This window comes from Myotis myotis, unplaced genomic scaffold, assembly GCF_014108235.1.
Source record: "Myotis myotis isolate mMyoMyo1 unplaced genomic scaffold, mMyoMyo1.p scaffold_m19_p_15, whole genome shotgun sequence".
In the NCBI taxonomy this organism is placed as follows: domain Eukaryota; kingdom Metazoa; phylum Chordata; class Mammalia; order Chiroptera; family Vespertilionidae; genus Myotis; species Myotis myotis.
This window is the reverse complement of record NW_023416319.1, coordinates 41043837-41058270: the sequence shown is the minus strand read 5'-3', so window position 1 is coordinate 41058270 and position 14434 is coordinate 41043837. Positions and strand designations below refer to the sequence as shown.

Sequence of the window (14434 nt, the reverse complement as noted above, 5' to 3'; positions counted from 1 at the left end):
AGGCGGGAGCCAGAGGGAGTTCGGGGAAGGGATCCTTCCGGAAGTGACGTTGACGTGGGCGGGACCTCGGCGACAAGGGGCGAGGGCGGGGACACTTGGCCGCCGCCCCGGGCCGGAGGTGAGCGGGATGGGACTTGCGCGAAGTGTTTGTGAGTCCCGCGAAGGTAGGCACGGAAAACTTCACTGGTTTCTTTGTTTGTTTTAATTGTCGGTTAGCACTGCTTTACTTGAGCTGACTTCTGATTCCTAACCATCTAAACAAAAGTGTAGTTTTACTTTTTTAATTGCTCAATAATAAATGTAGCCAGGCAATGTATGCATGATATATTAAAGCACAAATCACAGCAGAAAGGTTTATGATATCACGGTCTCCCAGTTTCCAAATTCCCCTTTCCAGGGGGAACCACTGGTAACAGTTTATTGTGTGTCCTTCTAGACTACAGACAGTCTCTGTATACACACATAATGCAACAAATAAACACGAAAAAAGAGATTAATAACCACCCATGTTACAAGGATGACTATTGAGTTAGAGGTTAAGAAACGGAAGCACAGAGGCCCGGCCGTGTAGCCCCGTTGGTTAGAGCATTTTCCCCATACCCCAAGGTTGTGGGTTTGATCCCCCATCCAGGCCCATTCAAGAACCAACCAATGAATGCATACATAAGTGGAACAACAAATCGATGTTTCTCTCTCTCCATCTCTCTCTATAAAATCGATTAAAAAAACAGGTCGGCTTAGTGGTTGAGCATCAACCTAAGAACCAGGAGCTCACAGATTGGATTCCTGGTTAGGGCATATGCCCAGGTTGTGGGCTCGATCCCTAGTGTGGGGCATGCAGGACATAGCCAATCTATAATTGTCTCTCATCATTGATGTTTTATCTCTCTCTTCCTCTTACCTCCTCTCTGAAATCAACATATATATATATATAGAGAGAGAGAGAGAGAGAGAAAGAGAGAGAGATACAAAACACTGAAGCACAAGGTGCCTGAAAAATCTAGATCTGGAACCCTATTCTTTCCTCCAAACAAAAATACCGTTTGATCTCAAAATTTGCATTCTTAAATATTATTAAGGATCCCAAAGACCTTTTGTTTGTGTAGATTATATCTATTGATAATTCCTGTATTAAAATTAAAACTGAGAATTTAAAAGTGTTCTTTAGTTCATAAAATGTTAATGTATTTTTATTTTTAAATTTATATTTCCCCCCAAAATTAGTGGGAAAAAAGTGGCATTGTTTTACATTTTTGCAAACATTTTAATGTCTGCTTAGTAGACGACAGCTGGAATTTTTACATCTGTCTCTGCATTCAATTTGTTGTGATGTTTTGATTCAAGTAAATGAAGAATACCCAGATTCATACAGGTATGCAATTGAAAAAAGGTACCCTCACAGGTTCCTAGACCAGGTCTCAGCCTGCCCCCCCCCCCCCCCCCCCCAACACACTTTGAAAACCGCTGCTCTAGGCAGCATTGCCTCTGCCTCTGCCCCCAATGTGCCCAAGATGGAATTAAAATGATAATCTTGGGTACCGTCAACATAGCTATTTTCCCATTTTGTGAATGAGGAAAGTGAGGCTGAAATATAAGTGTTTAGCCCAAGTAAAACTGCTACTACTTCACTACTGAGAGAGCCAAGCCAGCCATGTGATTGGACTATTGGAACTTTGAGTCCCACACCCCCGATCACAGGAGGACAAGGGGCTGGCGATTGAGATCCGTCACCAATGGCCAATGATTTAATCAATCTTGCCTTTGTCCTGAAGCCTGCACTAAAACCAAAAAGGACTGCGGCAGGAGGAGTTTGGAGAGCTTCCTGATTGAGGAACACTTGGAGATTTGGAGAGAGTGCCACACAGAGAGCGTGTGAAAGCTCTGCACCCTTACCCAGTATCTTCCCCCATGCATCTCTTCCATCTGGCCATTCCTGAGTTGTATCTTTTTGTAATAAACCGGTAATCTAGTAAGTAGAATGTTTTCTAAGTTCTGTGAGTTGCTCTAGCAAATTGATCAAACCCAAGAGGGAGTAGTTGGAATCTTCAATCTATAGCACAGGTGACAACTTGGACTTGCGATTCGCATCTGAAGTGGGGTGGGCTGGGGTGGGGGGGGCTGTCTTGTAGGACTGAGTCTATAACCTATGGGATCTGACACTATCTCCAAGTAGTCAGTGTCAGAATTGAGTTGAATTGTAGGACACCCAGCTGGTGTTGGAGACTTGCTTAGTGGTGAGGAAAAAACCCACACATTGAAATTGGGAGAAGAATCTTATCTCTGAATATCTTTGGGGACTGGGAAACTGCCAATGTAATTGTAACAGACACAGTACCCCTAGATCCATAAGTGATGTGCTGCTAGGATTGAATATGTAAATTATACCATATTTGGGCAGCCCTTTCTTGGGACTTTTAATATTTATTAGTATAACTTGATTTTTTTTTTTTAATGGAAGTGCCTGAGTGTCTTTAAACCAGGTGTGCTCTTCCTGTAGTCTGTTATTCCACAGTTAGCCACCCTGGCTTCCCAAAACTCATTCCTTCTAACTCCACTGCAGTCACCTTATGCCCTCTTCCTCTGGTTCTGTCTTTCCCAGGGGCAGAAGAAGATTGTTTGCTCCCCACCCTCCATAATGGGGCCACCCACACTAGATCTCTATCATCATAAAGATAATAGCCCCTTACTTTTGGATAACACTTTTCCACTTTACAAAGCATTTCCAGACCATTATCTCACTTAAACCGAGCCACAGCCTATAATGGAGGCAAGCTGCTTATTATTCTTATCTACATCCTACAGATTAAGAAACTGAGACTCAAAGAAGTTATGACTTCTCTGAGGTCATACAGCCAGGACCCATGGAGCTGGGACTGGTGCTCAAGCTTCTGGCTGGCCATCCTATGCACTTTCTCCTGGACCTGCTGGCCTCCTGCATTGTAAAGAGGGGAACTCTTTATCATCACCTGTGCTGAACTCATTGGGAGATGAGCAGCATCCATTTCCTGAGCTTCTGGAACATAAGAGAGAGACTATGTTCAAAAGGTGATGATAATTGTAGATAACATCTAGGCTGAGTCAGGTGCTGTACTAGGCCTTCTAGAGATCTTATCTCTAGTACTCCTAACCGCCACAAAAGGGTAGATGTTATTATGCCTATTTACAGATGAGGAAATAGCTTCAGAGGAGTGAGCTTGCCAAAGGTCATATGCTGTATCTCTAGAAATTCTCTGGCCTCTCACTGTGGTTGGGAACAGTCCGCTGTGCCCAGGCTATGACAGCAGACATGCCTTGGTTCACATGCAAGCTCTCCCACCTGCCTGCTGTATGACCATGTTCTCGCATCTGAAACATAAAGAGGAGGAACCTCTCATTCACAGAGTGCTCTCCTGAGATCTAAATGTCAGGCCCAGCCAAGGTCTGGCTGATGGGAATGGTGGTTAGGCACCAATGAGATCCAAGAAGGTGCCAGGAGCCAAGAGGCTGGGAGAAGAGGGGCAGGTAGGAAAGCAGCATGAATGGCAGAGGGGACGATGCTTCAGTCTCAATATTTCCTCATTTGGAAGTCATGTCAGGTGACTTGTCAAATGCCCATAGCTGTAGATTTCAGAAAATGAGGTATTATTTCTTCAAAGTTACTTAGGCATAATACACTGAGCCGCCAGATTTTTATGACCGGCCAGATTATTATGACCACCCCATCAGTACAATGAAGTGAATTAGTTTTGCAAATAATAATAATAATAATAATAATAATAAAACCTTGAGAGTATTTGCTTAGGAAGTTTTCAATATTCAGTATTTTTGGAAGTGTCAATGAAGTACTGATGGGGTGGTCATAATAATCTGGCCGGTCATAATAATCTGGCCACTCAGCGTAAAGTCTTCCTTTAAAGCCTGTTTATTATTTGCCTGTTTACTACAATTCAACACTTAGTTCCTCTCTCTCTCTCTCTCTCTCTCTCTCTCTCTCTCTCTCTCTCTCTCTCTCTCTTTCTCTATCCCAACATTTAGTAGAAGATTCTTCATGGCTGCAACCCTCCCTCTATTACCCGTGGCCTGCAAGGTGAAAGTGGGCAGTGTGCTTAAGGCCGTACCAATCTGGTGGCATGTGCCTGTTTTTATAGTTTGAGCTCCAACCAGAAAGAGCACTGTCATCCAAACAATGAATGGTGCCAGCAACAGCCCAGAGGCAAGGTACAGGTATACAGAGCTTGGGAGCCAAGAGTGGGAACTCACCAAGTTGAGACAGAGATGCTCTGTTCCCAGGAGCTTCTGCTCTCTCTTGGGTGGAGCTGTCAGTGGAAATTCTTTATGATGACGGAGTGGGCCCATGGGGTTCGGAGTAGAAAACTCTGATTGCCTTTGATCAGATTCTCCATGTAGGCTCTGGACTTGCTACCTGGCTTTCATCTCTCCATCAACTAATTCATTCAGAAATACTTACTCAGCTCCTGGTATGACCCTGGCTCTAGATTAAGGCGAGAACAAGGGCAGACCTTGTGAAGCTTCCACCTGGCCATGGGATTCACCTGCCTTGGTGAAAGCCCCTTGCATCCAGTTCTCTGGCTGGATTTGCATGGGGTTATTCGTTCATCCACACTGAACAGGCCCAGAAGCCCTGGGGTAGCAGTGGCTGGCTGTGTGTGTTGGATTGCATCACCACCCTCTCTTCCATGGCTTCCCATTACTCTTGGAATCTTGACTAAGTCCCTCCCTGGTCTGGCCTCATCTCTTGCGTTTCTTCCTCTCACCTTTGGTGTTCCTATTTCTCAAATGGACCATGTTCCCTCCCATTCCAGGGCCTTTGCACTTGCTAGTCCCTTTGCTTGGTTCTCTGTGGTGACCAGACTTTAAGGTGACCCCATGATCTTCACTTCCCTGAGTGGGGGTGGGGCCTGTGACTTGCTTCTAATAGAATATGGCAGAGGTGACAGATGTCACTCCTGTGATTACATTAAGTTATGTAAGACTCCACCTTGCTAACAGACTCACTCTAGTCTTCCCTCCGTTGTTGGCTTTGAAAAAGCATGCTGCTATGAGCCCTACAGTCACAAGGAAGTGAATTCTGTCAGCAACCTGGGTGAGCCTGGCAGTGGCCCCTCCTGCAGTTCTACAGTCAGGCCTCCATGGGAAAATGCAACCTTGATTACAGCCTTGCATAGCACCCAGCTTGGCTGTGCCTGGACTCACGACCCACAGAAACTGTAGATGATAAATGTATTGTTTTTAGGCACTAAGTTTGTGGTTAAAAAACAAAGCTGTCAGTTTGTTACTATTTTCTGTATGCAGCATAAAAAACTACTGTATTTCCTAATATCTACCCAGTCGACTCTTACTCATCCCCCGTCATTCCCATCCAACTCCGACAGACTTTCTCAGGGCAGCCTTCCCTACCCTCTCTGCCAAGGCTGCTCCTCCTTGTTGGAGGTGCGCATACCATTGACCTGTACCATTAGTTATGATTATTTAATTAATATTGCCTCTCCACTAGGCTGTAAGTGCCATGAGAGCAGCTATTGTGCCCTCTGGTTCTCTCCAGGGGCTGGCACAGTACCTGTTGAGTAAATAAATGATTGGCAGGACATTCAGCATCAGGAGGAGTGCAGGAAGGGACGGGCTAGATTGTCATTCCAATAACAATGACTTGGGGGAGAGTGCATATTATATTCCTAAAAACTCACTTTTATTGTGACATATCTGAACAACTGAAGCTAAAAGTGTATTTGGGGGTATCTTTGATGGGAATAATATGTGTCCATACAGTTGTCACACTGGGCCACCCCAGGACTTGGCATGAGTGTGTTTCTCGTGGAAACTCCAGGCTCCTTCCCGCTTCCAGAAGAACTTTTTGTATTTTGACCACCAGGCAACTCTCTTAACAATATTCTTCCCATGAGTTTCCACCTTCCTCATCAGAGGAGGGAAGTGCAGGGGGAGAAGGGAAGGGTGTGGTTAGGTGGAGGGAGCTCCAGCTTGGCAGTTTCAATAAGGCCCACAAAATGCCAAATCACTGCCCCCGTAAAAGACAGAAAGGTGAGTACATGGGTGCTACGTACTGAATCATATCCCCCCCAACTCATATGTTGAAAACCTAACCCTCAATGCAATTGTATGTGAAAATGGGGCTGTTAAGCATGTAATTAAGGTTAAAAGAAGTTATAAGGGTGGGGCCCTAATCCAATAGGGCTGTTGCCTCTATAAGAAGAGGAAGAGATACCAGAGTGCTCTCTTCAACATGTGAGGACACAGTGAGAAGGCGGCCGTCTGCAAGCCAGGGAGAGAGACCTCACCAGAAACCCAATCACCTAGCACCTTCATCTGGAACTTCCAGCCTCCAGAACTGTGAGAAATAAAATTCAGTTGTTAAAGCCTCCACTGTATGGTTTTTTGTTATGGCCATCTGAGCAGATTAAGACATGGGGCGATCCAGAAGGCTCCATTGTATGTTGAGGGGCTACAGAGTTTAGGCCTGTGCTCTCTTATATCCAACTGTGTCCCCTAACTTTTTGGCATCAGAGTTGAAACATACTCAAGTCTCTACATCAAGCATGTCAAACTCGCGGCTAGTGGGCAAACGAGGCATGTGGCCCTCCGGCTGTGAGTTTGACATGCTTGCCCTACATCTTTAACCATCCCTCCCTAGGTCCTAAGGCCCTTCCAAGGTCGGGCCATTTTTACCTCCTTTGTTCCAGCCACACTTCCTGAAGGAGTTGTCTGTACTTGCTGATCACTCTTTACCATTCATTTACTCTTCAGTCACTTCACTTTGGCCTCCATTGCACAGAAGCTGCTTTGATGTCCCATCCAGTGGACACTCTTTGGTCCTCATCTGACTGTTCTCTTTTTCTCTACCCTTTCTTCTCCTTCGCATTAATCTCTTCTGTGTTTCTTCGTCCCTTCCTGCCCTCTCGCTTGCTCGCTCAGATAAAGCAAGCTGCCATGCTGAAGGAAGCTCTGTGGAAAGATCACATAGCGAAGACCTGATGGAGGCCCCTTGCCGACAGCTTGTGAGGACTCGAGGTATTAGTCCAACAGCTCAGAGAACTCCCTCCTGCTAGCACCCGTGTGAACTCAGGAGTGAACTAGGAAGAGGATTCCACGCTTTGAGAGACTGTGGGAGAGTCAGAGCCAGAGGACCCGCTAAGCCACACCCAGATCCCTAACCCATACAAACATGGCACAATGAATGTTTTTTTTAGCCACTAAGTTTTGGGTAATTTCTTATGCAGCCATAATAACTAATACAGTCACTCAATTGATTTCTCAACCTGCTAACAGGTAATGACTTGTAAATTGAATAACACTGATCTAGGTTTAAATGCAATACTGTGCTGGGCATCAAAGGGAGAGTCAAGGATGAATAAGATCTGCTTATTGTCTTCGAAGAGCTTTTAGTGCCTTTTGAGGATCTAAAAGTTTAACAGGCTGCATGTATTTCTAGGACAGGGTGTTCCACTTGTTCAACGACAGTAGAAGGAAATGAGAGGTTCCCTCAGGCTGAGATACACAATGTGGTGAGCACGGAGATGCGTTGACTGGGGAGTCCTTAAGGGGAAAGCAGGCTTCACAGGAGGACCCAAAGGGGTTTCCACATCCACAAAGGCGTGGAAGAGAGAGGATGAGCCCATGAAGAAGAACTCTGCTCAGGGGAAAAATCAAAGAGGCCACAATTGTATCTTATTTCCACTGTGGTTAGAGCCTGAGAATTACTCAGTAGACCGTGGTGGGGGAGAAGTGTGTAGGATGACGAGGGCTGTTATGAGGATTAAATGAGTAAATATGTGTAAAATGCTCACAGCAGTGCCTAATGCAGACTAAGTGACTATGTGTTGTTATTGTCCTCTAGTCCAGGCCCCAGCCATGTTCACGAACAACTTTCAAATCACCAAACCCAATAGTCTCCCCAGTTCTGCCAACAACAGCCCTTGATTCTGATTCTAGTTCATTGTCAGACAGGAAGTGGTCCCATCAGGGCTCTCAGTCATCTAAGTTGAGTTGTTCTCTCTGCCCACAGGGTAGTGTCCTTTGCACAAGTGCCCTGAAGATTTATTTTTCTCAGCAAGGGGTAGATCCTCCGGGAAACAGCCAAACAAGTTTGTCATTGCACAAGAGGTTTCCTGGTTTGCAAGGCTTTCCAGGCATCAGCGGGCTGTGTGCAAGCCCTGGCAAACATCTGAGCCTCTTTCTGTTCATAGGTGAAGGGTATGTGGCTTCCAGTTCAGGTGACCAGGTTTGGACCAGGGCCTTAAAGGGCCCAGACCTCCAAAGTTGCTCTGGATTTGTTCATAGCAACCCGTTTGGGCCAGCTGAGAAGCCTTAGTGTGGCTTCTCCTTGCACAGCTCTGTCTTTCTGAGCCCTTCCTTTGTTATTCTGAACCTGAAGGTGGCAGTGGGTATTTTGTAAGAGATAAAATTTTGCCAATTGATTGTGTTCCGTGAAATCTGTGAACATCAATGGTTGAAAACCTTAGAACTGTCGGTAAATATTTACTGAGCACCCACTAGGTATTGTGGGATTATTTATTGAGCACTGAGACAGATTGCAAAACCAGCTGCAATTCTCTAGCCATCCCTGTACCCGTGTTCCTTGCAATGTGACTTTGCTGCTCTTGCCATCAGAACATGGAGTCTGTTTCCCCACCCTTTTACCTGGGTTGAACTTGTGACTTGGTTTAGCCTAGTGGTTCTCAGTGTGGGACACATGCTCCACATGGGGGCAATTTGATTTTTAAGGGGGGCAATTCGAGAATGAGTTAACAGTGATTTTTTTGCATTTCTTATGGTTCTAGGGCAGGGGTCGGCAAACGCATTAGTCAATAGAGCCAAATATCAACAGTACAACGATTGAAATTTCTTTTGAGAGACAGATTTTTTAAACTTAAACTATATAGGTAGGTAAATTGTTATTAACTTAGTTAGGGTACTCCTAAGGCTTAGGAAGAGCCACACTCAAGGGGCCAAAGAGCCGCATGTGGCTCGCGAGCTGCAGTTTGCCGACCATGGTTCTAGGGGCTTCATATACAGTATATAAATATATATATATTCTGACATGCATTTCAGTTCTCTATTATATGTTTTGAAAGTTTACTTGCTGGTTTTTCATATCACTTCATATTATTATTTTTTAAATACTTTCTTAGTGATTTCTTCCTCAGTACTTCAACTGTCCTTTCGTTCTTTTATTTTTCTCTTTCATGGATGCCAACTTCTTTGGAAGCTTGTTTAGACTAAGTTAATGGCCTTTTAGGCGTCCTCCATGTGAATAGTTCACTTTTTGAATAATAAGAATTATATGTCACATGGGGGCGGGGGCATCAGGATTTTAGAGATCTTAGTTGGGGCATGGCCAAAAAAAAGGTTGGGAACCGCTGGTTTAGCCAATACAATTATGGCAGTGGTATAGTGCCAGTTTTTAGCCTAGACCTTGAGAGTCCTGGCCTGATTCCGCTCTTGCTCTTAGAACCCCAAAGCTCCATGTGAGCTAGTCTGGGCTAGCCTGCTGGTGAAGGAGAGACATGTGGCCCAGTTACCTCCGTCAGCAGCTAGCCACTCCCAGAAGCAGAGGCCTCTGGCTGCCTAGCCACTGACCCTCGGTGCATGTGGGAGTCCAGCTGAGGCCAGAACAACTGCCCAACTGAACCCAAACTAAAATGCTGGCCCTTAAAATCATGAACTAAGTAGTTATTGTTTTAAGCCACTTCTAAGTTTGGGGTGTTTTATTATGCAGGAGAAAAAGTGCTGCCTGATGCAAGCACTTACCATGTGCCAGACTCTTGTCTATTTGAAATCAGGCAGAGCCGGTTCAGAGATGGCATGATAACTGGCATGATGCAGCAAGTGCTCTGTAGAAGCAAACACACCAGCAATACAAGTGGCATTTGAACTGGAGAGACGTCTTGTCCACGTGGAGTTGGAGGGGCCATAGATATAGGAATGATGAGGCTGGGGAAAGGCTTCCATAGTCTTCCTGGGAAGGAGTCAGCAAACTTGGCTGCTCAGGCATCCTCGTGAGTGGTAACCCCTTGAGGGCCGGGTCTGTGTCTGATTCATCTTGAGATACCCCAAGACACAGGGCCTTGACTGCACTAGGCATTCTGTTTTGAAAGGCTTTCTTTGGAGAGTTTTCTAATTCCCTTCCCTTTATTCCTACTCACCCAGTTGTATTCGTTTTCTAGGGTTGTTGTAATAAATGGCCACAAGTTGGCTGGCTTAAAACAAGAGAAATATATTCCCTCACAGTTCTGGAGGCTAGCAGATGAAATCCAGGTGTTGGCAGAGTTGATTCCTTTTTAGATGCTCTGAGGAAGACCTGTTCCTTGCCTCTTCCTAGTATGTGGTCTTTGCCCACAATCCTTGGGGTTCCTTGGTTTGTAGAGAAGCATCCTCCAGTCTCCGCCTCCATTGTCGTATAATGTATCTATGTCTGTCTGTGTGTCTCTTTTCTTCTCATAAGAGCACTAGTCACAACCTACACCAGCATGACCTTATCTTATTATATCTGCAACTAGAGGCCCGGTGCACGACATTTATGAACTATTGGGCCTAAGCCAGCAGGCGGACATCCCTCTCGCAGTCTGGAGCTCTTGTAGTCTGGGACCCCTCGCTCCTTACCACCTGCCTGCAGTGGAGGCGCCAGTCATGAGCTCAGCTTCTGGCTGAGCGGCACTGCCCCTGTGGGAGCACACTGACCACCAGGGGGCAGCTCCTGCATTGAGCGTCTGCCCCCTGGTGGTCAGTGCCCGTCATAGTGACGGGTTGTTTCGCTGTTCGGTCGATTTGCATATTAGGGTTTTATTACATAGGATGACCCTATGTCCAAATAAGGTCACATCCTGATGTACTGGGAGTTAAGATTTCAACCTATCTTTTTTGGAGAGACACAATTTAACCCATAACGTTCATCAAGACCCAGGGGAACGTGTGATCCTTATTTGACTGCCGCAGTCCCCGGAGACAGAATTAAATGTTCTTTCTTCAGGGTTCCCACACATTTAATACATGTTTCTGTTTCTTAGAGCATTTGAGTCGTTGATCATCCTCACTAGCTGAGTTAGGGGCCGCATTTCTTTCATCTTCGCCAGAGAGCCTGGTGGAGGGAGGGTGAGTCCTCCATAAATGAAGACCTGTGAAGCAGCTGCCTTGCCCCGAGCTGTCATGCTGGGCGGCGCAACCTCAACATTTCATGTATTAATCCTCACAGTGACCCTGTGAAGTGGGTATTTGTATATTTTAATTCCCATTTTATAGAGGAGAACGAGAGAGGTGGAGTACCTTGGCGTAGCTAGAATTATTGTCTCTAAAAACCTGAACGGGCGCCGGAAGGCCTCACGTGAAAAGTTTCCTATTTCCCCTCTTACCGTTTCTCAAAGGACCTGGACCTGGCTCATTCCGCACCATTCCCTGGAGAAACAGACCTGGAGCCTCAGCCCTACGTCCCTGCCCCGCCCTCCCCCGCGCCTTCCCCGCAGAAGCCGCGCACAAAGCGGACCCAGCCGCGAGAGCGCGCGGGCTACCCTTCCGCGCGCGCCGCTCCTGGGCGCGGCGTGAGGACCCGCGCGCTGCCGGGTTGCGCGCGGCCGGGACCGTTGCCTGCTCCCGCCCCGGAGCCTGACCCGGCGCAGCGATTGGCCGCCGGGCAGCCGAGCGCTCCGAGCCCGGTCCCCACGCCCCGCCCCGCCGGCTCCCGCCTGCCGCTGTTGCGTGGGGCGCCGCCGGCGGCCGAGGGAGCGTGGCCGCGCTGCGCAGGGCGCTAGGAGGCATTGTCGCCGTAAGTGGAGCAGACAGCGGCCCGGACCGGGGCCCCACGCTTCGTGCCCCGCGAAGTAAACGTAGTCTGAGGCTAAGCTCTGGAGGGGCTGGGGGAGAGAGGGAGAGAAGTGTCCCCGTTTCTGCAGCGTCCCCTCCCCTCCCCCAGGTCACCCGAGGCCAAGAGCAGCGGTGCGCCCGCCGCGGCTTCTGCAACGCCGGGGGCCCGGCGCCACGCCGGCCCGGGATCGCAGGCTGCGGCTGGCCTGGGGCTGGCTCGGGAGAGAGGGCGCAGCGGTGCCCGGGCAGGGGGAGCTCGGGGAAGCGGCCCGGGCGGGCCTCCATTCCCCGCGGGAGGCGGCCCTGCTGGGAGAAGCTGTCGTGTACTTCGTCCCTGAAGTGACAGCTTCGGGGTTTGCTTCCGCTCTGGGAGCTGCAGACGGGCAGCGCAGAGCGCGCCACTGGGCCCCCGGAAGGCGCGGGAGCCCCCAGCCCTCTGCGGTCGCCACGTTTTCTGTTCTGCCGGCTTTATTCTCCCTAGTCCCCGCCTGCCGGGAGAGCTGAGGGCCGGCCACGAGGAGCCATTGGCTGCGGGCGCCGGGGGGTGGGGTAGACGGGCGGGCCCCCTTCGCCAGACGCGGGGACCCTGGCCTGGCCGTCTCGCTCAGTCCTGGGAGGCACGCCCAAGGATGCTTAGATGCCTATAGGGAAGGAAGTACGCGCGGACCCTGCGAACCCCGTGGCTCAAAAACAAGGCGCCAACCCGGCCTGCTCACGCCCCAGCGGGCTCCCTTCCCTTGGGTGCAAAACTGGGTCAACTCTGTCCTGGCCTCGAGTGGGCCTTCTAGGCTACTTGGGTCCGATCCAGCCCGCCGGCTCTCCCCTCCGCATCGGCTCCCCCATTGGCGTGGTCCCGGAGGCCCGCTGGAGCCAGCGGTGGGGGAGCTTGCACACGTGGTGCAGGAGGCTCGGGTTGCCCTTCCGATCGGCGCCAGGCTCTAAAGTTCCCTGGTGACCACACCAGTAACTAAATATAGGAGCAGCTGGTGTGGACGGGGTGTCGCAGCAGCTCTTTGCTCAGATCTTGGGGCTCCAGATAAGGTAGCGTTCTCACTGGTGGGGGCGGGAGCTGTGGCAGGGGGCTACTGTCAGTCAGGTCGAGCAAAAATCAGCCCTCTCCCAGCTTCCTATCCAGGTGAAATGCGGTTCTAGGTACAGGAGGGCTGTGTTGCCAGTTCTCATAGAGCAGGGCACCTATTTTTTCCGGCATTCAGTTCTTATATCCTAACGCACTGTACCTGTTTAATACCTATTGGTAAGGCCTTGTGTGAGAAGTGCGTAACAGTTTAAAACAAAAGAGGAGGAGCAGCTTTATTTGTTCCTCCCCAAGCCTCCTTTGTCTCTGAGCTCCTGTTACATGCTAAATAAGTAATAATGTTATTATTTTATTATTTTTTTGGTGTTAGGTTTGGGGCTGAAAGGAGTAGTCAAGGAAGTTGGACAACCTTGTAGGAGCCCTTTAGGGGACACACTCTAGACTACTGTCATCCCAAGTTTATTCTACCCTCATTTTGGAGCCCTCGTACTCCATCTTGGGTCTTATACTCATGTGGCCCTGCCACCCTCCCATCTCACAGCCTTGCCTGTGCCAAAGAGGGACAGACCTTTGTCATCTGACCTGGGAGAGAGATTGTCAGCTGAACTTTATGAAGGAAGGAATTCTCCCTTGGAGGGTGGGGTAGTTTTAGGTGAAGGGAGGGTGCTTTCCTAGCCAGTTAGCAAGGTTGATGATTTGAGGCAACAGGAACCTCTTGGGGGGCTAGGGCACATCTGCTGTACCCAGAGCATCCTCCGGAATGTAAGGGGCCCCTCCTCCTATGACTTGCTCTGACTCACTGACTTACAGGTTGCTCCTGTTCCTGCTTCGAGGTCCATTCTCTGACCCATACTAAAGGGTCTGAGACATCTGTTTTCAGTATGTCTAAGCCTGCCAGCAGGGGTGAGGTTTTTAATCTGATTGGTTTTCATCAAGGGATTGTTCTATGGCCTAAGGCACCACCGCCCTCTCCTACCTGGTGGCAGCTATAAGAATTGCAGGCATGTTGTCAAAGTAATCAGCCTAGAGCAGCCGTCACCAACCAGTGGTCCATGAGGTCTGAAAGGTTGGTGAACGCTGGCCTAGAGGATCCCAGTAAGGTTAACACAGACCCTGGGCAGATTGGAGATTTCCTTTTCTTTCCCCTCTGCTGAGAAGCCAGGATTGCCTCTGATGTTTCTTAGAAAGCTCTTCCTTATCAGAATCACAATTCAGAGCTATTTCCTGCATTTCCTCTTCACTTTACACCCAGTACCCAGTAGGTGCTCCGTACATGTTTGTGATTATTGGTGATAAATATTAGAGATGGGGGGGAGGGCGCATGGTATTGGAGGAAGACCTGGTTTAGGAGTTAGAAGACCCAGGTTTTTTGTTTTCATCTATCTCCGTGGTCGGCATACTGCGACTCACGAGCCACATGCGGCTCTTTGGCCCCTTGAGTGTGGCTCTTCCACAAAATACCACGTGCGGGTGTGCACATACAGTGCGATTGAAACTTCGTGGCCCATGCCCAGAAGTCGGTATTTTGTGGAAGAGCCGGTATTTTGTGGAAGAGCCACAGTCAAGGGCCAAAGAGCCGCATGTGGCTCG

General features: G+C 48.6%; 1 protein-coding gene across 6 annotated transcripts in view; it reads left to right on the top strand.

Moving 5' to 3' along the window:
• The first annotated feature begins 62 nt into the window (after positions 1-62).
• LRRC20 (leucine rich repeat containing 20) overlaps positions 63-14434 on the top strand; it is a 54982-nt gene continuing 40610 nt past the window's right edge. For 2 of the 6 annotated variants that reach the window (XM_036336971.1, XM_036336978.1), the window contains exon 1: positions 11665-11770. Coding sequence is in view for 1 of the 6 variants with exons in the window: in XM_036336977.1 (XP_036192870.1) it covers positions 128-164 (37 nt within the window). In the remaining 5 variants the exon portion in view is untranslated. Of the gene's footprint in view, positions 165-6219; positions 6346-11664; positions 11771-12788; positions 12850-14434 lie in introns of those variants that run through there. The other 4 variants (XM_036336977.1, XM_036336972.1, XM_036336975.1 and 1 more) reach the window with 4 other exon arrangements.